The 23,794-nt window shown below is 51.0% G+C and overlaps 1 protein-coding gene across 1 annotated transcript in view; it reads left to right on the top strand.

Moving 5' to 3' along the window:
- CCDC40 (coiled-coil domain containing 40) overlaps window positions 1–23,794 on the top strand; it is a 62,467-nt gene that overhangs the window by 12,368 nt on the left and 26,305 nt on the right. Inside the window, exons 6-10 of the mRNA XM_033182498.1 lie at window positions 972–1,055; window positions 1,130–1,349; window positions 8,516–8,673; window positions 8,880–9,002; window positions 15,235–15,356. Of these exons, the coding sequence (XP_033038389.1) occupies window positions 972–1,055; window positions 1,130–1,349; window positions 8,516–8,673; window positions 8,880–9,002; window positions 15,235–15,356 (707 nt within the window). The remainder of the gene's footprint in view (window positions 1–971; window positions 1,056–1,129; window positions 1,350–8,515; window positions 8,674–8,879; window positions 9,003–15,234; window positions 15,357–23,794) is intronic.

Below are 23,794 nucleotides of genomic sequence, written 5' to 3' on the forward strand. Positions count from 1 at the left end.
TGATTGACCTGCCTCTTCGTAGGGTACTCTCTTCTAAGATTGGTACAGGTAAGGCCTGTGTTTCTCAACCCCTGCCCTGTGGGGCCGGGTCATTCTGTGCTGTGCCTTGTGTGGTATTGAACGGCATCCCTGAGGTCCCCCCACTACATGCCAGGAGCATCCCCCTTTGGTTGTGACCATCAAAAATGTCTCCAGGCCAGGCGTGGTAGCTCATGCCTGTAATCCCAGCACTTTGGGAGGCCAAGGTGTGTGGATCACCTGAGGTCAGGAGTTCGAGATCAACCTGGCCAACATGGTGAAACCCCATCTCTACTAAAAATACACACACACACACACAAAATTAGCTGGGCGTGGTGGTGAGCACCTGTAATCCCTGCTACTTGGGAGGCTGAGGCAGGAGAATTGCTTGAACCCAGGAGGTGGAGGTTGCAGTGAGCCAAGATGGCACCACTGCATTTCAGCCTGGGCAACAAGAGCGAAACTCGCTCTCAAAAAAAAAAAAAAAGTCTCCAGTCATTGCCAATGTTGGGGGTGTGGGGCCCATCTTGGGAGCCACTGGGCACCAATTGGATTGCAGCTCCCTGCTCTACCCACTGGCAAGGGGAAAAGGCAGATGTTGATTTCGTTCACCCATCAGGAAAGCTGCAGAGCTCCAGGAGCTGCAGGAAGGAACTGGGGGCTGCAGGGGGAGGTTCTGTCCCCAGACCACTGCTCCACTCACCCTCTGGCCCCAGCTCACCATCATTTTGCCAAAATATGCATTCAGTTCTGCAAGTGCCTGAGATGAGACCATGAGGTGCCTTTAATTTGTGGCTTCCAGAGTAAGAATCCCAAGCAGAAGCAGGGAGCACTCCACACGGAAGTCGCCTCTGGCCCACCAGAGGGAGACCTGTGGCCGCGTGGGCTGAGCCCTGGGTTGGGCAGGAGGGTAACCAGGAGGGTAACCGCCTGTGGTTTTTCCACTGTTCCAGCCCCTGATGGTAAGATTCCAGGCTGCCCTGAAGAACTACCTGAACCGACAGATCGAAAAGTTGAAGCTGGACCTCCAAGAGCTGGTGTGTATCTGTCCAGTCTCCCACCCTGGCCAGATGCCCGCATCCTGGTGACCCCGTTTCTCTCTCTGGTCCAGGTCGTGGCTACCAAGCAGAGCCGAGCCCAGCGGCAGGAGCTGGGGGTGAATCTCTATGAGGTGCAGCAGCACCTGGTACACCTGCAGAAACTGCTGGAGAAGAGTCACGATCGCCACTCAGTCGCCTCGAGCGAGCGCAGGCAGAAGGAGGAGGAGCTGCAGGGCGCCCGCGCACTCTACACCAAGACCTGCGCCGCCGCCAACGAGGAGCGCAAAAAGCGTAAGGCAACCCCGCGGCCCCACACGCCATCGGGTCCTGGAGGGGTTCCCAGGGGTGTCCCCGTGTACCATGGCCAGGCACCTAGAAAAGTAAGATGTGTGTGTGTCCTGGAAGGATTCCCACCCTTTTAAGGAGGGGAAGGCACGTAAATCAAATGTCTTTTTGCTGTTATTTGAGATGGAGTCTTACTCTGTCACCCAGGCTGGAGTGCAGTGGCGCGATCTTGGCTCACTACAACCTCCCCCTTCCAGTTCAAGCCAGTCTCCTGGCTCAGCCTCCCGAGTAGCTGGGATTACAGGCACCTGCCACCATGCCTGGCTATTTTTTGTATTTTTAGTAGAGACAGGGTTTCACCATGTTGGCCAGGCTGCTCTCGAACTCAGCCTCCCAAAGTGCTGGGATTACGGGCATGAGACACTGCGCCCGGTCATACATATGTTAAATGGCACCTCTCAGGACAAAGCAGCAAATGCTGAAGCTGCTAACAGCCAGGGTGTAGAGACTCAAAACTGGGAGAGACAGGTGGGCTGCAGAGGTCCAAGGACAGGCAAGACCAGGAGGCAAGAGCAGACCAGGGGTGCTGGAGGGTTTCGACAGGTGCGAATGCAAGGGTGAGGCCGGGGCTGGCACGACAGTGAGACCATAGCCCGGGGCCCGACCACCGCAGGATGTGTGCGGCAGGTCAGCGGGTAGCTTTGAATCAGATAAGACAGTGAGGGCTACGGCACATGCTATGCAACATTACCACTAAAGCAGTGTGCTTGCACAGAGCTGGTCATGTAGGTGACCGAGCACAGTGGCTTCCTCTTGTGGTTATGTAGTATTTCAGTCTTTATGCTTTTTGATGTTTTCAACTTTCTCAGTCAACTCTGTATTACTCTTATCATGGGGAAATGGCCTACACAAACCTGGAAGAAAACAGAAGCGCACGGCCATCGCAGCTGTTCTGGAAAGAAACATTTTAAACCCTGAGAAAAGTGGAAGAGGTTTCTGGAAATTTCAGAGTTAGGGTAAGTGGGCACTTATCAAGAACCTCTCTCCAGTTACCATCAAATGAACAGAAAACAGCAAAAGGAAAGAACGTGACATCCATGCTGAACGGAAAGAACCGCGTCCTCCAGAAGTCACAGAATTCAGACCCTCCTGAAGGAGGACGCATGCCCCCACCTGCTCCCCACACCTGCAGTGAGGCTGGAGCTGTGGAGCTGGGGTAGAGCACCCACCGGCTCCCCTCTGCTCAGCAAGGCTGGAGCCATGGAGCTGGGGTTGAGTGCCTGCCGGCTGCCCTCTGCTAGGGCTCAAAGCGTGGATGGGATTCTGAAAAGATCTAAACACTCTGGTGGACTCTGTGCTTCCTGGAGATTAGGAAAGGGCTGGAGCCAAGGCTCTTCAACCTGGCAAGACCTGCCTCAAATAGCACCATCTCTGCCTTCTCAGAACTGGAGAATTTGGGCAGCGGTCCCGGCCCTGACCGGGGGTCAGCCACCACTGCACAGTCCCTTAGGTGAGACGTGGGGTCTAGCCCCTGGAGAAAGCCCACGGTCACCTGCCTCATCTGGGAGGGAGACGGAGCCCATCAGTCACTGTATTAGGGTTCTCTAGAGGGACAGAACTAGCAGGATGGATATATAGAGAAAGGGGAGTTTATTCAGTATTAACACAGGATCACAAGGTCCACAATAGGCCATCAGCAGGCTGAGGAGGAAGGAGAGCCAGTCTGAGTTCCAAAAATGAAGAACCTGGAGTCGAATGTTCAAGGGCAGGAAGCATCCAGCACAGGAGAAAGATGTAGGCTGAGAGGCTACACCAGTCTCTCTTTCCACATTTTTCTGCCTGCTTATACTCCAGCTGCACTGGCAGCTGGTTAGAGGGTGCCCACTCAGATGGAGGGTGGGTCTGCCTTTTCCCAGGCCACTGACTCAAATGTTCATCTCCTTTGGCAACACCCTCAGAGACACACCCAGGATCGATACTTTGTCTCCTTCAATCCAATCAAGTTGACACTCAGTATTAATTAGCCATCACAGTCACTAAACCTTCACGCCAAAATGTGAGTTACCAACCGGAGATCCCCAGACCTGAGAGGAGACTGAGCTGAACAGACAGGCAAGCCCAGCCCTGATTCCAAAAACAGAGCGTGCGGAGGCACCAACTGGGAGTCTCATGAGATTTTAGAGGACGTTGTGTCTGTAAAGAGAACAAAGTGTTAGGAAAAGGGGTACGTGAAATTTAAAAATATAATCATCATCCCCCCAAAAGGCACTAACTAGACAAATGAATGCGTTGAAAACTGAATTTCTTAACTAAAAAGCCAGTTTGAGGAATCTTCCCCGGAAATAGAGCAAACCCCAAAATGTTGGATATCTTGAGGAGGAGATAAAAGACATGGACAATAGATCAGAAAAATCAAATCAATGTCCATAAGAGAGAGATGTCAGGAGATGAGAGGCAACAGCCAGTGACCAGGAGAACAGATGCGTGAGTTCACGAGACAGAAAGACTCGTGACAAGCCATGCAGCTGAAAGAGGAAATGAACCTCCCCAGACATTGCTGGTGAGATTTCCAAATTCCACGGCAAAAGAAAAAATGCTGCAGGCTTCTAGGCGGGAAAACCCAGATGGCCTCTTGAGGCTGGGCCTGGGCTGCGTTTACATCAAGGTCTCCATCAGCTGCCCCTTGGAGGAACCAGGGAGAGCTCAATACCACCAGGACCCAGCCCAGCCCAGATTTCAGATTGATTTGTTCTGGCAAGGATGAGGCATTGTTTGTTTCTGGCTTTCTTTTTCACCCTTAAGCTTCCAGATGATGCTAACATGTGGCCAGGGCTGAGAATCGCAGAACTTCAATATAAATAGCAGGATGTCAATGCATACAGAATTCTTGTTTTTTTTTTTTTTTTGAGATGGAGTCTCTCTCTGTCGCCCAGGCTGGAGTGCAATGACGTGATCTCAGCTCACTGCAACCTCCGCCTGCTGGGTTCAAGTGATTCTCCTGCCTCAGCCTCCCAAGTAGCTGGGACTACAGGCACATGCCACCATGCCTGGCTAATGTTTGTTTTTTTGTAGATACAGGGTTTCACCATGTTGGTCAGGCTGGTCTTGAACTCCTGACCTTGTGATCTGCCCACCTCGGCCTCCCAGTGCATGCAGAATTCTAAGGGAGAAGGATCATTAGCATTTGACCTGCATGTCAGTTATAGACTCTGGAAATTAACAACGGGAAGTCCACGCGTGAAGACTTCCAGTTGCAACCAAATCTGCTCGGACAAAACCCGTGACAGAGTTTATTTACATTTCCACAAACAGGCCTGAAAACAGACATTCTATTTGAGAAGCTCAAAGGAGGGAAATAAGCTGAAAGAAGTAGAAAAAGAAAGCAGTAAAGATCAAAAGCAGAAGCTGATGAAATAAACCAAAACTGAATTGACTTGATAAATAAAACTGCCTTTTTTTAATGACCAATAAGCCTTACACACTGCTGGCTTGTCTGGCAATAAAAAGGAGATCATGCAAGTCACAATGTTGGGAATGAGGACAACTTGGGGGAGGGTTTTTTTTGTTTTTGTTTTTAATTTCAAGAATGCTATGCATTGCACTAGTTACATCATGGAACAAACTGAAAATGTCAAAAATCTGTTTTCTCTAAATGCACCCATGTTGGAAGATGTTACGGAAGCCTTCTAGTAACCTTCAAGGAACAAACATTTCCTGTGTTATCAAAGCTCCAGGGGATGGAAGATTCCGGAAACTCCCCGCAGGCTGGTCCTGCGATGCTTAGTGAAAGCCTGGCTGCAAATGCTAACAGCATACAAACAGGAAACTGTAAAGTGGTCCCACGTATGAAGAGTGAAAATCCTGAACAAAACGTTAGCAAAATAAGTAGGATTTACTTCTGGAATTCACGCAGGAGTAATTCACAATTAGGAAATCTACTAATTTCATGCATTATATTTATAAATTAAAGGATGGAGGCAGGACGCGGAGGCTCATGCCTGTAATTCCAGCACTTTGGGAGGCCAAGGCGGGCAGATTACCTGAGGTCAGGAATTCAAGACCAGCCTGCCCAACATGGTGAAACCCTGTCTTTCCTAGCAATACAAAAAATTAGCCAGGTGTGGTGGCAGGCACCTGTAATCCCAGCTACTCAGTAGGTTGAGGCAGGAGAATTGTTTGAGCCCGGAAGACAGAGGTTGCAGTGACCTGAGATTGTGCCACTGCACTCTAGCCTGGCCAACAAAAAAAGGCTTCCTGGGTGGGTGCCAAATGGGTATTTAATAAAACTCATCATCCATCCCAAAGTAGGATAGAAGGAAAGTTCTAAGTATTTATCAGAAGCTAACAAGAAAATGTGATCCAGTGGAAAGACTAGACTTAAAATCAGGAATGAGATGAGGCGGCCTGCTAGCACAGCAGTTACCCCAGACTGTTTTGGAGGCTCCAGCAACACAAAGAAAATAAGAGAAAGAAATGAGATATGGATCTGGAAATGAAATACTGAAATTCTCAACCTCTACTAATGAAAAAAAAAAGTCAGTAGAAACAGTAAGAAATCAATAAAGTAGCTGGATACCAGCTCTATAGTTTTCTTCTACACCAGTAATATAGTTAGGAATTACAATTTTTTTTTTTTTTTTTGAGATGGAGTCTCGCTCTGTCGCCCAGGCTGGAGTGCAGTGGTCAGATCTCAGCTCACTGCAAGCTCCGTCTCCCGAGTTCACGCCATTCTCCTGCCTCAGCCTCCCGAATGGCTGGGACTACAGGCGCCCGCCACCTTGCCCGGCTAGTTTTTTGTATTTTTTTTTTTTTTAGTAGAGACGGGGTTTCACTGTGTTAGCCAGGATGGTCTCGATCTCCTGACCTCGTGATCCACCCGTCTCGGCCTCCCAAAGTGCTGGGATTACAGGCATGAGCCACCGCGCCCGGCCAGGAATTACAATTTTTAAAAAAGCTCATTCATAATAGCTATAACAACTTTAAAATAAGTCCAGGAATAAGTCCAACAAGGAATAAGTGAGCCTATCTGAAGAAAAACAAGAAATTTTATGAAAGGTCATAAAACAGATCTAAATAAATGGAGTGCCCACGTTACCAGCCGGGAAGATGCATGATATAAAAATGCCATTTCCCTCCAAATTAGCAATAAATCTATTGCAATTCCCGTTACCATCCATGGTGAGATGTTTTGGTGAACCTAAATTTATTCAACATAATTATTTACTTATTTTGGAAAAGTAATGATTCAAAATGCAAGAGCTAGCTCTACAACGAAAAGGAAATTTTCCTCTCTTTGCCCCTTCTCCCACCCAGCCACCCGGGCCCTCCACAGAGGCAACGGAGATTCTCGTGGATTCTTTTTGCTTTTGTTTTTTTCAAGGCAGCATCTTGCTCTGTCGCCCAGGCTGGAGTGCAACGGCGCAGTAGCCTCGAACTCCCAGCCTTAAGTGATCCTCACACCTCAGCTTCCCAAGTAGCTAGGACTATGCATGCGCAACCAGGTCTGGCTAATTCTCTCTCTCTATATATATACACACACACACACACACACACACACATATATATATGTATATAGAGAGAGACCAGCCTGCATATATATATGTGTGTGTGTGTGTGTGTGTGTATAGAGAGAGAGAGAGAGAGAGAGAGAGAGAGAGAGAGAGAGACAGGGTCTTACTTTGTTGCCCAGGTTGGTCTGGAATTCCTGGGCTAAAAAAAAAAAGAATAGCAAGTCCTCAAAGAGAATTTAAAGGAAATTTACTTTGAAATGTAGCTACTGCAAACTATACTGCACAGGTTGCTTTTTTTTTTTTGAGACAGAGTCTCACTTTGTCACCCAGGCTGTAGTGCAGTGGTGTGATCCTCCCGCCTCAGCCTCCTGAGTAGCTGGGATTACAGACGTGCACCATCATGCCCTGTTAATTTTTGTAATTTGAATAGAGACAGGATTTCACCATGTTGGCTAGGCTGGTCTTGAACTCCTGGCCTCAAGTGATTCGCCCACCTCAGCCTCTCAAAGTGCTGGGGTTACAGGTGTGAACCCCCACGCCCAGCCAAAATGGTTTTGCAAGTTTAAGCTGTATCCTTCGAGCACACCTGGCTCCAGGATGATGTGCGTCCAGCAGTCTTTTGCCCTGTAATTCAGTTTTCTGTTTGGATCCAGCCGCTGAAAAGGAGTGCTCTGTGCGGTGAGTAAACAAGTACTGACCCACGTGTAGCTCCCTCAATAAATTGGTACTGTAGCTTTAGAAATCCATCTCATGCAAGTTTTGTTAAAGGGATCAGTTCCTCGGGCCTTGGCCTCCTCTGAGAGCACTGACTGTCACTTAATGGGACGGAAGGTGCTGCCTTTTCCAGCCTCGTCCTCTCTGCCCTGCACTGCTGCCTGGCAGTGTCAGTGCAGGGGCGTCTGTGGAGCTCAGCCTGCCCTGGATGCTCTGGTCTCCTCCCGGGGGACTTAAGACTCCACCTAAGGTTGCCAGTCTTTCAGTGGTAAGAAATCTATCCAATCGGCCGGGCGTGGTGGCTCAAGCCTGTAGTCCCAGCACTTTGGGAGGCCGAGGCGGGCAGATCACAAGGTCAGGAGATCGAGACCATCCTGGCTAACACAGTGAAACCCCGTCTCTACTAAAAAGTACAAAAAACTAGCCGGGCGAGGTGGCGGGCGCCTGTAGTCCCAGCCATTCGGGAGGCTGAGGCAGGAGAATGGCGTGAACCCCGGAGGCGGAGCTTGCAGTGAGCTGAGATCCGGCCACTGCACTCCAGCTTGGGCGACAGAGCGACACTCCGTCTCAAAAAAAAAAAAAAAAAAAAAAGAAATCTATCCAATCAACCCGAAGCCTTACCACCTGGCACCACTTCAATGTCTCTTTAGACTACCGGGAGGATCTCTGAGACTTGGTGGGGAATGGAACAGCTTGTTGCAATTTGTGGATGTAGATTCCGTATATTTTTGTCTCTTCCATGAGATTGTAAACTCTTTGCTGACAAAGTCTGGGTCTTGATAGTTTAAAAGCAGTTTCCCACTCTTACCCAAAAATGGCAGGAAGGGTGCCCAGGGCAGCTGTTCCCCGCCTCCTCCTAGGTCTCTGCGTGGGGGATGCTGGGACAGCCTCCCCACGCTCGCTCGCTCTCTTTCTTTCTCTGCCATCACCCCCCTGCCCTACCCGCAGTGGCAGCTCTGCAGACTGAGATGGAGAACTTGGCCCTGCATCTCTTCTACATGCAGAACATTGACCAGGACATGCGGGACGATATCCGTGTGATGCAGCAAGTGGTGAAGAAGACCGAGACAGAGAGGATCCGGGCAGAAATCGAGAAGAAAAAGCAGGTATTCTGCAAACTCGACACACATTGAATGATCACCAGACCGTGGAGCTTCAGAAAGGGGCTCAGCTTCGTCTCCTGTGTGAAGGCTGCCGGCCGGAGGGGTGGTGACCGGCCTGGGTGGCCTCAACATGCATCAAGGGTTGGTAGAGAACAGGCCCTCAGCCACGGACACCTCCTGACGGGGCTGCTTCTCATCCTGTTTCCCAGGACCTGTATGTGGACCAGCTCACCACTCGAGCCCAGCAGCTGGAAGAAGACATTGCCCTGTTTGAGGCTCAGTACTTGGCCCAAGCTGAGGATACCCGGATTTTAAGGAAAGCAGTGAGTGAGGTAAGAGCAGTCCCTGCCGCTCTCGGTGTTTGACCCACCAGTGAGTGCTCACGCATGGGGTGCTGGTGGGTCTACTAGACTGCACCTGCCCGTCTGCTGGATGAGTGACCGCAGCCAACTTACATCTCCTTCAGCATCTGCAAACATTGGGCCCTCCCCATGGCAGGGCCACAGTAGATGCCGACAGGTGGATGGCCCGGACTCCCATTCCTCCCCTGGCCAGTGGATGACAGAAGGCCTCGCAGGGTTCAGACACTCTAGTCTCTTCGTGACCGCCAAGGCCAGCTTGCTGGGGGGATGCTTGGCAAGTTCCTTAGCCTGCAGGGGCCTCTTCCAGGGAGGACTGAAGTCTTTCTAATGACTGCCCCCGCCGTAGGCAGCCGGCCTTCCGGGTGGCACCTACATCTCTGCACCATGCGGAGTAGGGAACGGAGGGGACAAAGTGGGTGGGAGCCGCTCCCTCTCAGCCCCCGACGGGTGGCACCTACATCTCTGCACCATGCGGAGTAGGGAACGGAGGGGACAAAGTGGGTGGGAGCTGCTCCCTCTCAGCCCCCGACGGGTGGCACCTACATCTCTGCACCATGCGGAGTAGGGAATGGAGGGGACAAAGTGGGTGGGAGCCGCTCCCTCTCAGCCCCCGATTCAGATCTGTAGTGGCAGCACCAGATACCAAAGTTACTGCCACTTAAAAAAAAATATGTGAGTCACCATCTGCATTCACGACTGCAGGAATGACACGGAGGAAACAATTAACTTTTTGTTTGTTTGTTTGTTTTCTGGGACAGAGTCTCACTCTGTCACCCAGGCTGGAGTGCAGTGGTGCAATCTCAGCTCACTGCAACCTCCGCCTCCCGGGTTCAAGCAATGCTTCTGCCTCAGCCTCCAGAGTGGCTGGGACTACAGGCGCCCACCTCCACGCGTGGCTAATTTTTATATTTTTAGTAGAAACAGGGTTTTGCCATATTGGCCAAGCTGGTCTCAAACTCCTGACCTCAGGTGATCCACCCACCTCAGCCTCCCAAAGAGCTGGGATTACAGGCATGAGCCACCGCGCCCAGCCGATGAAAGAGACGAAGAGGACTTGAAGGAACGGATGAGCACTGTGGGCTCCCAGGGTAAAGAGAGGGCCCAGGGCTAGGCGTTACTCATCACTGGTGTCTCCAGCTGCAAATGCAATGAAAGTAGAGCACGTCCCAATCAGAATCCCAGGAACAAACAATCCCTTAATTAACCAAACAATTCTGGAGTTCTGTCTGAAAAATAGATTAGGAAGGCCAGCCAAGAATGGTTTTGGAAGAGAAGATTCACACGGGGCAAGCAACCATCCCACTCTGCTCAGGACCGAGGGGTCCCCAAGACGAGGGACTTTCCACGCTAAGCCCAGGGGGTCCTGGACACAGCAGGATGGCAGCTCACCCTAGCATCACCCCACCAAACATTGAAGTATACAGTAAAGCTCTGGCCAGGCGAGGTGGTGCACACCTGTAATCCCAGAACTTGGGGAGGCTGAGGCAGGAGGATGGCTTGAGCCCAGAAGTTCGAGACCAGACTGGGCGACATGGTGAGACCCTGTCTCTACAAAAATAAAATAAAATAATAATAAAACATTAGCCCACTATGGTGGTGTGCACCTGTGGTCCCAGCTACTCAGGAGGCTGAGGCAGGAGGATCACTTGAGCCTGGGAGGTCAAAGCTACAGTGAACTATGATCATACCACTGCATTCCAGCCTGGGCTAAGGAGCAACACCCTGTCTAAAATAAAACAAAACCATAAAGTTCTAGAGGCTAAAATAATGTGTTACAAGATAGACAGGCAAAACATTGAAGCCTATGAGAGCCCCAAAGCAAGCCGGAGTTTATATAAAAACCTAGTCAATTATAAATTACCAGAGAGTCAATGAATTATGCATCCAATGATGTCGGGACATTTGGTTAATCATTTGGGAAAAAATTAAATCTTTTCCTCATACCAGACACTAAAATAAATTCCAGATGGAATCAAGTATTTAAATGGGGGAAAATGTGCCAGACGAAAACAAATGAAAATATTTATATAGTCCTGGGCTGGGGAGGCCTTTCGAAGCATAACACCGAAAGCAGGAACCTTAAAGGAAAAGACCAGGAGGGGCCGGGCACGGTGGCCCGCACCTGTAATTCCAGCACTGTGGGAGGCCGAGGCGGGCAGATCCCCTGAGGTCAGGAGTTCAAGACCAGCCTGGCCTAATGGCAAAACCCCAACTCTACTGAAAATACAAACATTAGCTGGGCGTGGTGGTATGTGCCTGTAATCCCAGCTACTTGGGAGGCTGAGACAGGAGAATCGCTTGAACCCAGGAGGCAGAGGTTGCAGTGAGCTGAGATCATGCCATTGCATTTCAGCCTGGGTGACAGAGCCAGAATCCGTCTCAAAAAAACAAAACAAAACAAAAGACTAGGAGGGCAATCACACCCTCAATAAAACCTTTGTAGATTAAGGACCCCACAAACCAGATGAAGGTGGGGAGACAGGCAGGAGAAGACAACTCACAGCCTTTCGTAAATCTAGGGATGTGAAGAGATGCTGAAAGCCAAGGAGACGCGCCTGTGTGCTTCCACACCCTAGAGGCAGGTGGGCTACGCGGTTCCTTTTGCACCTGCCGCCCTCTCCTCCATGCAACTCCCCCAGGGAAGGGAGCCGCCCGCACTTCGTTCATTTCTCATTTCCAGCACCCGGAACAGTGTGGGGGCAACAGCAGGCCCCCCGTTCATCGAGTGAAGTCACAAGTAACCAAAGGACAGGGAGTCCCCTACGGAGTTGGCAAAGAAAGATAAGGAGAGATGAGCCCTCCCTGCTGTTGACCATGAAAATACAGATTGGCCTTTATCTTTATCAAGATCTTTATCCAGGGCAATATGGTCATATGCAGCCACTCCCTCCCTAACCCTAACCCTAACCCTAACCCTAACCCCACACCCTGCCATTGCTTAGACTCCATTCCAAGGAACCTAGCAAAGATGTACACAGATACCATTTTTGTATGTTAAAAGCAGTAAAGCCATCTGTAGTCCCAGCTACTCAGGAGGCTGAAGCAGGAGGATCACTTGTGCCCAGGAGGTCAGGGCTGCAGTGAGCTAAGATTGCACCACTGCACTCCAGCCTGGGCGACAGAGCGAAACCCCTGTCTCCAAATAAATAAATACAATGAATAGAGACTCATGGGGGAGATGGTGCGCATCACCGTGTTCTGTGTCATCGGAAAGAAAGACCCCAAGAAGAGGACGTTAGTGAAGCCCATTTTCATACACCTGTGCATCAGAATACACCCCACCAAAAAGAGCTCTACTGACATGGAAACCTGTCTCAATATTAATTTCTTACTTTCATTTTTTAGAGACAAAGTCTCACTCTGTCACCCAGGCTGGAGTGCACTGGGGCCATCACTGTAGCCTCAAACTTCTGGGTCCAAGCAATCCTTCCACCTCAGCCTCTCAAGTAGGTAGGACTACAGGCACATGGCACTACATCCTGCTAATTTTTTTTTATTATTATTCTTTTTGTAGAGACGGGGTTTCTTTTTGTTGCCCAGACTGGTTGGGAACTCCTGGCCTCAAGCAATCCCGCCGCCTCAACCTCCCAAAGTGCTGGGATTATGGGCAGCACTGGCACAACACACCTGCACCTGGCACAATACATTAATTTTTAATATGGCTGGGCATGGTGGCTCACGCCTGTAATCCCAGTACTGTGGGAGACCGAGGTGGGCGGATCACCTAAGGGTCAGGAGTTCGAGACCAGCCTGACCAACATGGTGAAACCCCGTCTCTACTAAAAATATGAAAATTAGCCAGGCGTGGTGGTGAGTGCCTACAATTGCAGCTATTCGGGAGGCTGAGACAGAAGAATTGCTTGAACTTGGAGGCGGAAATTGCAGTGAGCCAAGATCGTGCCATTGCCCTCCAGCCTAGGTGACGAGCGTCTCAAAAAAAAAAAAATGTAATAGGAGCTTATGAAACAATATATAGAATTTGATTTCACACACACACAATCACAGCGGTGAGAAGTTGGAAATGGTTATCTCTAAGTGGTAGAATTACTGGCATTTTCATTTTCTTTTTGCTTATTTGCACATTCTATTCACATTGGCTGAACACTTGCCTTTGTGAAAAACTGAGGTCTAAAGGCACAGGTGATAAAGATAAAGCCCATCTTTCCATCTTTATGCCTTGACCTGCACCTCGGTCAACCAGGCCGCGGCCGGCAGCCTTGGGGACACCATGGGGAGGCCCCGCACAGGCTCGGTTTAAGGTGCATCCTGGCTGGATTTGGGTGCCCACCTGCTGCCTGGACCAGCTCCCACTGCCCAATGGCACAGAACAGCCTCCTTCGTGAATAACTTACCCCAGTACAAAACTGTGACCCAGCAGTCCCACAACTGGGCATTTATCCAAAGGAAAGGGAGTCCGTGCATCCAAGAGACACCTGCAGCCCATGGTCAGGCTGGTCTCAGACTCCTGACCTCAGGTGATCCGTCCGCCTCAGCCTCCCTAAGTGCTGGGATTACAGGCATGAGCCGCCGCACCTGGCCTAGTTAACAAGAATTTGTTGTACATTTTCAGATAGCTAGAAAAGAGGATTTTGAATGTTTCTAACTCAAAGAAATAACAATTGCTGGAGGTGATTGGTATGCTAATTACCTGATTCAAGCAGTACACAAGTGGTGAGATATCACTCGGTACCCCAGAGAGAGACAGCTGTGCCATGGCAGCTACAATGAAAGGAAATGCTACAGACAAAAGGAAGTCAGTCCCTGGATGTACACAGTGTCCCTTCCTAGGCTGCTCAATAATCCTAAGTAAGTGTCTGTGAGAGGAAAAACCAGTCCCCCTCATCATGGTGTCCTTAATTCACACCATGTTAGGTTATGTCGTAATGAATAGATGGTTCAGAAACCCTCACAGCCAAGCGTGGTACCTCCAGGGCGATGGCCTCTCTCATGCCTGGCGCGGCCCTCGGCTCCCCCGTGAGGTTCTAACGCACGGTGGCTTCAGTCGTTGTCTGCCAAGCTTGTCTGGGTGTCACGGCGTGCAGGCACTTCTGGGACTTGGCGTTCTGCAGGATGCCCCAGTTGGCTGACTCAGGCCGCCGGCTTGCTAAAGTCACAATGCTTTGCATTAGGGGATGACTCATCAAGAATCCCAAACACCACTCAAAATAAGACCATGATCCAGGCCGTGCTGGGCATGCAGGCCTCAACTCACTTGACCCGACAGCCCCGGGACCTAGGTGCCACTCTTGTACCTATATCACAGCTGGGGACACTGAGGCACAGCAGGTGAGATTCAGCCCAGGCAACTGTACCAGCCTTAACCTCTGTGCCCCGAGCATAAAGGAACTCCCCTTGCCCTTGGAGTAAATTCCTAAACCACCCACCTCGTTTTCAAGCCCCTCCCCTACATGGGCCCAAGCCCTTACTGCAGTTGGCCCCTCACTGCCCCCCACGATGCCCCTAGACTTCCAGCCTCCGCTCAGCCTGCCTGACCTACCCACCCCTGACTGTCTGGTTGTGCCTCCTCATTCCCAGTCTAGGCAGCCCTGCTTCTCCTGGCCGGACGAGAGCATCCAGGCCTGGTCATTCTTGAGACAAACACCTCCTTCCATCATGAGCTCCCTACAGGAAGTGGTGCTGGGCTCATCCCATCCTGTAGGACCTCAGCCCGAATCAGCAACACCACCAACCCCACAATGATGTTTCACGGATGCTGGCCAGGATTCCCCTCCTCTTCTCCCTCCTCCCCTCCCTCCTCCCTCTCCCCTCTCCCCTTCCCTCTTTATCTTCCCCCTCCTCCCTCTTTCATTTTCCCCTCCTCCCTCTCCTCCCTCCTCCCTCCTTCATCTTCCCCCTCCTCCCTCCCCCTTCCTCCCTCTCCTCCCTCCCCCTTCCTCCCTCTCCTCCCTCCTTCATCTTCCCCCTCCTCCCTCCCCCTTCCTCCCTCTCCTGCCTCCCTCCCCCTCCTCATTCCCAAGCACTGAGCACCACAGGCCCTGAGCAAAGGCTCAAAGCAGGTGCGGGTTATCCTGAAAGCTACATTCAGGCTTCTGTTTACCCCTCTGTGGATGCATGATCAAGGAAAGTACAGGTGATAGAAGGAAAAGAGGAAGATTAGGGAATGTGAGGCTCTGCTGTTCTTGGGCTTTGCTCGCAAATGAAATGAGACAGCCGTTCCTGCCCTCTCCCCTGTTGGCTGCAGGCCTGCACAGAGATCGATGCCATCAGCATGGAGAAGAGGCGCATCCTGCAGCAGTGGGCCACCAGCCTGGTGGGCATGAAGCACCGTGACGAGGCGCACAGGGCAGTGCTGGAGGCACTCAGGTACTGCAGGGCCACAGGCAGCGAGGACACGCGGGAACCCCAGGGGTCCGTGGCAGGCCCACCCTACGCCGCTCCTTCTGGGTCCACCGGATCTCTGGGACAGAGGGTGCACCTGGAGCGCCGGGTCCAGGCTTCCATCCGGAAAGCTCCCTCGTTGTTTGATAAGATTTCAGCGATTCTTAAATCCTTTCCAACACTGCGGCACTGGGAGGAGCGAGGCTTTTCTGCTCAGATTTCCTGGCAGGATTAAGTAGAAACACAGAGCAGGATGAAGAGAAAGGTCTCTTTGGGAGGGAAAGGTGTCCCTTTGATTTGCAGTATCACCGCCTGAGTGCGGAAACCCCATCCCATCCGATTGTTCTGCCTGAGGGCTGCATTCCAACTGAAATTCTGTTTTAATCTCCGAAGGAAGGGGAGGAAGAGGCCTCCTCCAGGCATCCTGTCACTTCTGGGGATGGATGCGTGGCTCGGGGCGGGGCGTTGGAGACACAGCTGCTGCCTTCATTCCTAAAACCACCCAGGGTGACCAGGTGTCGGGACCCAGAAAGCAAAAGCTGAGCACTGTGGTGGCACATGGCTCACCCGCTGACTTCAACCTCGCCTCCACCTTTCGTAGTCTCTACCCCTTGTGCCCAGCACAGAGCCTGGCATACAGCAAGCGCTCAAGAAAGGCTGGACCAAGGAATGAGGGATAGGCTGGTCCCATAGCACCCGCAGACAGGCGGCCCGCAGCAGTCACACAACCAGGAGATGCGTTTCCTTTTGGGTCCTGTGACTAAAGAAACAAAATGAAACCGTTTTGTTTTTAAAAGTTTTAGACCAAAACATTTTCAAATGAATAATGCTGGATTAAACATACTCATTTCCGGCCGGGCGCAGTGTCTCACGCCTGTCATCCCAGCACTTTGGGAGGCCGAGACAGGCGGATCACGAGGTCAGGAGATGGAGACCATCCTGGCTAACATGGTGAAACGCTGTCTCTACTAAAAATACAAAAAATCAGCCGAGTGTGGTGCCGGCGCCTGTAGTCCCAGCTACTTGGGAGGCTGAGGCAGGAGAACGGCGTGAACCTGGGAGGCGGAGCTTGCAGTGAGCTGAGATCTCGCCACTGCACTCCAGCCTGGGCAACAGAGGAAGACTCCATCTCAAAAAAAAAAAAAAAAAAAAAAAGGTTTTTAGACCAAAACATTTTCAAATGAATAATGCTGGATTAAACATACTCATTTCCAGCCGGGCATGGTGGCTCACACCTGTAATCCCAACACTTTGGGAGGCCGAGGCAGGTGGATCATGAGGCCAGGAGTTCAAGACCAGCCTGGCCAAGATAGTAAAACCTCGTCTCTACTAAAAATACAAAAATTAACCAGGCATGGTGCGGACACCTGCAATCCCAGCTACTCGGGAGGCTGAGGCAGAGAATTGCTTGAATTTTTAAAAAATTATATAGCATCCTAGTGAGCATAGCATTCCTGGACCTGGTTATCTACAGCAACACCACAATAACAAAGGAACGGGAACACCCTCGATGCCCCGGGCAGAAAGCTTCCCCGTAGAAGTATCCCAGTGGAATGCCACGTGGTGGAAAGGCGGGAATGAGCGGTGTTTGTATTTTGACTTGGGAAGAGATCCAGGACACGCTGTTAAGTGGAAAAAGCAATGAGGTGCAGAACAGTGTGTGTGGTGTGCTCCCACGGAGCACGAGAGGGAAGGAAGACTCTGGACGAATGCATACGCTTTCTTGCAATTGCACAGAAATTAGAGAGGGGATCCCAGAAAACCAGGAGCCTTTGCTTGTCGCGGGAGCGGGTGCTGGTGACTGTGGGCCGGGGAGGAGGAGACCTGATCGAATACGATTTTTACAGTGTTTTGCAACCAAAAGGAAGCCGTGTCTCTGAGGGCAATGAGGACGGTGTACAGAGAGGACGCTGGTTAGTCTGGGATGCAGGGGAGAGCTGGACCACAGGAACGTCTCAGAGGTGGCGTCTTCCCCTGGGGACGCTGCGGGGTTCACAGGTCATGAGCCTTGGAGAGCCAGGCCAGGTGCTGGACGCTCAGAGAGAACCCGGCCTTGACTTTTCTCAAGGCCCGAGGCAACTGAGCAGTGTCATTAACAGTCAGGTATTAAGTCCTAGCATTGGGGCAGGAGGAAAAAGCCGCCCATGTGGGCAGATGGCCAAGTCCTCTCGTCCTGGTGTGCAGGCCACCGGTGACACAGGAAGAGGGGCCCTTGCCCGACCACAGCTGGCTCCGGTTCCTCTACCTGCATCTTTACAGGGGAAACCAGGCTTCAGCCAAACAGCGCCTGTATTAACCACAGTGTTCCCTTTGGCTTTATATTGTTGGCTCATGGGAGTGAAGGAAATGACTTTTTGTTTTTTTGAGACATAGCCTTGCTCTGTCGCCCAGACTGGAGTGCAGTGGTGTGATCTCAGCTCACTGCAAGCTCCGCCTCCTGGGTTCACGCCATTCTCCTGCCTCAGCCTCCCGAGACTACAGGCGCCCGCCACCATGCCCGGCTAATTTTTTGTGTTTTTAGTAGAGATGGGGTTTCACCGTGTTAGCCAGGATGGTCTCGATCTCCTGACCTGGTGATCTGCCTGCCTCAGCCTCCCAAAGTGCTGGGATTACAGGCGTGAGCCACCACGCCTGGCCTAATTTTTTTTTATATTACCCATCAAGCCTGGAATGTCTGGGTCTGGCGGGTATTGCTAAGTAGGATTGTGACAGTCACACCCCCGGCAGCAGTGTTTCAAAGTCCCCTGACAGCTCAGCATGTTGTCACACTTTAGGACTGTGCCAATCGGATCAATGAAAAAAATAGATATCTTGTTTTATAAAACATGTATGCACAGAATGTTGAGTGAATATTTTAGCCAAATATGTACACACACAAACGCTGCACGAATGAGAGAGCTCCTGACTTCACCTGCAGCTCAGTGCACCAAGGCCCCATGGAGGAGTGAGGCCCATCTTCTATTTATTTTATTTTTATTGTTTTTGCAGTGGAGTCTCGCTCTGTCCCCCAGGCTAGAGTGCAGTGCTGCCATCTTGGCTCACTGCAGCCTCTGCCTCCTGGGTTCAAGCGATTCTCCTGCCTCAGCCTCTAGAGTAGCTGGGATTACAGGCATGCACCGCTACCCCCAGCTAATTTTTGTATTTTTAGTAGAGAGGGGGTTTCACCATGTTGGCCAGGCTGGTCTTGAACTCTTGACCTCAGGTGATCCACCCACCTTGGCCTCCCAAAGTGCTGGGATTATAGGAGAGAACCACTGCGCCCAGCCAATCTTTTAAAAGTGCAGGCCGTGTAGGACATTGTGAGAAGTGTAAGAAGTAATTGCAGAGATTTGCTGTTTGCACCCACATGGATTTGAGGAAGCAACTTGGAGAGAGGTTTAATAGGTCAGGGCCATTATTACAGAAATAAATTATTGCATTGCTTAGGACTTCCAAGCTAGGAGTGCAGTGACTGAACTATACCTCAAATATTGACCTTGAGATGTTCAGATTTGTAGAGCATCTTAGAAAATGGTGACATTCCTGGCTGATGGTCAGGATGGTGCCTATAAGGCCAGTACCCTGGTGGCTGTCTGGGCGTGTCTAGAGCTTTCATCCTGTAAGATCCCTGTGGGGCAGGACCCCCTGACCCAGAAGCTTGGTTTTGCCATCAAACCGGGAAGGCACACTTGTCCTGGAGTTAGTTTACATGAATTGAGCTCACCAGAACCTGACGTGTAACTGAGAATAACAGCCCATTCATGTGCATGATGAAATATAAACACCAAAGAGGCCGGGCACGATGGTTCACGGTTGTAATCCCAGCACTTTGGGAGGCCGAGGCGGGTGGATCATGAGGTCAGGAGATCGAGACCATTCTGGCTAACACGGTGAAACCCCGTCTCTACTAAAAATATAAAAAATTAGCTGGGCGCGGTGGCGAGCACCTGTAGTCCCAGCTACTCAGGAGGCAGAGCTTGCAGTGAGCCAAGAGAGTGCCAAAAAAAGGAATATAAACACCAAAGAACCCAATGCTGCACACTTGGACTAGCAGATTCTAGTCTGTGGGGGAGGAGGACACAGAAATCGATGACACAGACCCATGCTCAGGGACCCACTAAAGGGCAGAATGCCTGGGCCCCAGCCCTGCCTGCTTCCTGCTTCCTCCCTGAAGTTCATGGCCAGTCCAACCACATGGGCGGGAGGTGTCCCCCGAGCAACCCTCACCCTGACCTTGGCTGCTTTCTCCATTCCACTCCCCACCCCTCCTCCCTCCTGACGCCCGTGGCATTTTTTCAGATCAGTTAATACCTTTGATTAGGTTCCAGCCAAACCTCACCCTTTCTCTTTTCCCATGCCTTCGTGTCTCTCTTCATCTGATGTCGAGTCTACAACCTAATGCACGGAAGACAGTCTGACTTCCCTGTCCTTGGTGGGGGGTTGCTGTGGTGGAGGAGGCGCTAACCATAATCTTGGCCGCGTGTCTCATACACAAGCTGCAAGCTTAGCTCAGAAGCTGTGCTTGTCTTGGCTTTTTTTTTTTTTTTCTGTCTTCCCTGTTTTTTAGGGGTTTTGCACACGGTCATAAAAGTTCAGGAGAAACATGAAACGTGTTATTCTGTTTCCTGTTTACGTCAACCCAAGGAAGCCGAAGGGGCCGGGTACGGTGGCTCACGCCTGTAATCCCAGCTCTTTGGGAGGCCGAGGCGGGTGGATCACGAGGTCAGGAGATCGAGACCATCCTGGCTAACACGGTGAAACCCCGTCTCTACTAAATATACAAAAAGTCATTCAGGCGTGGTGGCGGGCACCTGTAGTCCCAACTACTCAGGAGGCTGAGGCAGGAGAATCACTTGAACCCGGGAAGTGGAGGTGGCAGTGAGCCAAGATGGCGCCACTGCACTCCAGCCTGGGCGACAGAGCGAGACTTAGTCTCAAAAAAAAAGAAAGAAAGAAAACTGAGGGCTTGCCGTAATCTCCTAGACTTACTTTTCCCTCAATCCTGATGATGGCAGAGACGACTTCTCAGGGGCTCTTCCCCTTGGTGTGGAGTGCTGGAGCCTGCCCTAGGGAGGGAGGACAGGAAGAAGAAAGACTGAATGCAGAATTAGAGCCAGTCAACAAGCCGGCAGTTTCACTGTTTCCTGCATGACAGGCCCCAGGCTCAGCTCGGTCTGGTGTAGCCCGTCAAAGGGAACGCTGTCCTTGCCCCCAGTTGATGGAGGAGAAAGGAGTGGAAGGCAGTGTGGGATGGGTTGGGTGTGGGCATTGCCACAGTGTCCCCAGCAGGCCTCCTTCTAGCCTGGGGATCTGGCAGGTGGGGCCCAGTCACCACCAACACCCCATATACCCAAGGACACTGGTGACCCAGCAGACCTGAGGCCACAGACCAAAGACAGAGTAACAACCCCATTAGAAATGTGCCCCCATGGGCGGGCATAGTGGCTCCTATCTGTAATCCCAGTGCTTTGGGAGACTGAGGCAAGAGGATCCCTTGAGCCCAGGAGTTCAAGACCAGCCTGGGCAACATAGTAAGAACTTGTCTCTAAAATAAAACATAAAAAATAGTCAGGTGTGGTGGTGTGTGCCTGTGGTCTCATCTACTTGAGAGGTAGAAGCAGGATGATCACTTGAGTTTAGGAATTTGAGCTGCAGTGAACTGTGATTGCACTACTGCACTCCAGCACGGGCAACAGAGCAAGACCCTGTGTCTCAAAATTTTTTTAATTAGCTGGGCATGATGGTGTGCACCTGTAGACCTGTAGTCCCAGCTATTCAGGAGGCTGGGTGGGAGGACTGCTTGAGCCCAGGAGGTCGAGGCTGCAGTGAGCCGAGATGGTGCCACTGCCCTCCAGCCTGGGCAACAGAGTCAGAACCTGTCTCAAAAAACAAACAAACAAACAAACAAAAATGTCCCCAGACACAGGGACATGGGTAAGGCCCGTCAGGAATGCTGTGGTAGCTCAAGGTGTCCCGTCCCTCCTTCCCACTGGGGAATGACCATGCTTGTGAGCACATCCCCTGTCCATCTGGGCCTGCCTGTGGGAGCTGGACACTGCCCTGCCCAGCAGCCAGAAGTCCTGAAGGAGCCATGTATGACCCTCGAGACCAGACCGGCCCCACCACACCAACCCTCCAAAGACCACGGCGGTCCACGGAATCCAACATGGGTCCCAAAGCTAGGTGGATAACCACGAGGCGCCCACGGTCAGCCCCTTCCCATCATGTATGCAGGGAAATGGCTCACTTTCACTCTCAGAAAACAAAGCCTGGACTGTACTTAACTTGGGGACAGATAACCTAATCAGAATTCACACGCCCTTGGGACTTGGAGCCAAAATCACCCGTCTTCTTACCTGCCTTTGTCCTATTTCCTGGCAGGAAATACAGGGACAGACAGGTCTTGGCCCGCGGCCACAGCCTCTTTACCCCGAGATGTGAATCGGTCAGCCGCACTGCCTCGCAGCCTCCTCCCAGGCCCTCAGCTGTGGCCCCGGCTGCCAGGCAGGCCAACCCGAGGACAAAAGCTGTGGGCAGCGTCCTGGGAGAGAACCCGGCCTTGACCACAGGCTGCTGGACACCTCCTGCGTTCCCCGCTTCATCCTCAGAGGCCCAGGGCCCAACACCTGGGCCATATTCTAGATTCCATATGTTCTTTTTGTTTCGTGTACAGACAGTCCCTGACTTAACGATTTTTAGACTTTACCATGGTATTAAGGCAACAGGCAGGCAACAGAAACTGGGCTTCGAGTCCCACACAACCTCCCGGTTTTCAGCACGGTATTCAATAAATTACGTGGATGCCCAACACTTTGTTATCAAACAGGCTTTGTATGAGATGATTTTGCCACCTGTAGGCTCATGGGAGTGTCCTGAGCATGTTTGAGGGAGGCTGGGCTGAGCCGGGGTGCCTGGCAGGCAATCTGCAGGAAGTGCATTTGGGGTTTTTTGTTTGTTTGTTTGAGATGAAGTTTCACTCTTGTCGCCCAGGCTGGAGTGCAATGGCTCAATCTCAGCTCACTGCAACCTCCACCTCCTGGGTTCAGGCGATTCTCCTGCCTCAACCTCTCAGCTAACTGGGATTACAGACATGCACCACCACCATGCCCAGCTAATTTAGTATTTTTAAAAGAGACGGGGTTTCACCATGTTGGCCAGGCTGGTCTTGAACTCCTGACCTCAGGTGATCTGCCCCCTTGGTCTCTGAAAGTGCTGGGATTGCAGGCGTGAGCCACCGCACGCAGCCTGCATTTTGGACTTAGGATATTTTCAACTTACGTCGGGTTTGCCGGGCTGCACCCCCACCGTAAGCTGACGAGAACCTGTACTTTCTATTGGTGCCTGCTAATCTACGGAGTTTTTAAAGTGCAATTAAAAAAAAAAATCCTTATCAAGGATAAGTGATTGCGTTACAGGACATTTGAAAAACAGAGAAAAGGATTTTAAAATACCATCGTCTTTCTCCTTTTGTGACAAGGAGACTCGTTAGCATGTCCGCGCACTCTCAGGCACACGTTTCCTCCCCCAGCCCCCGCCGGCATGTTAGGAGTTCTGTCAAACAGTTTGTGAGTGTATCTTTTTAAATTAGACATCTTATTTTTATTGTCAAATTTAGATATTTATAAGGCTACTCCTTCCTAAAAAAGGAAAATGAGTAACTTATTTACTTGAAGTCAGGATTACTGGGGATAATTTATGTACAAAATTGCATACCTCCAGCCCTGGCAACCGCTGTGCCGCCTTCTGTGCCTATAGCTCTGCCATTTCTAGAATGTCATATAAATGGAATCGCACAGTCTGTAGCTTTTCTTGTCTGGCTTCTTCCACTTGGCATCATGCTTTTGAGACCCACCCATGTTGCAAGATCAGTAGTCTGTTCCTATTTATTGTTGAATAGTATTCCCTTGCATGGATACATCAGATATATTTGTCCATCCACCAACTGATGGACATTTGGCTTTTACCTTTGGAATACCATGAAGAAAGCTGCTGTGACTGTTCTGAACAGATCTTTGTATGGTTACCTGTTTCCGTTTCTCTTGGGTAAATAGAGGCGCATCTCGTTTCAATGTGTCTCACCTCCTACTACGTGGAATTGCTTTTTTTTGAGACAGAGTTTCACTCTGTCACCCAGGCTGGAGAGCACTGGAGTGACTGCAGCTCACTGCAACTCCTGCCTCCCTGGTCAAGCGATTCTCCTGCCTCAGCATCCCAAGTAGCTGGAACTACAGGCACCTGCCACCACGCCCGGCTAATTTTTTGTATTTTTTAGTAGAGACGTGGTTTCACCGTGTCAGCCAGGATGATCTCGATCTCCTGACCTCGTGATCCGCCCACCTTGGCCTCCCAAAGTGCTGGGATTACAGGAATCGCATTTTTTACAAATTGAAGGTTGATGGCAGCTCCGTGTGGAGCAAGTCCGTCGGCACCGTTTCTCCAGCGGC

This window comes from Trachypithecus francoisi, unplaced genomic scaffold (assembly GCF_009764315.1).
Source record: "Trachypithecus francoisi isolate TF-2019V2 unplaced genomic scaffold, Tfra_2.0 Lachesis_group20, whole genome shotgun sequence".
NCBI lineage: Eukaryota > Metazoa > Chordata > Mammalia > Primates > Cercopithecidae > Trachypithecus > Trachypithecus francoisi.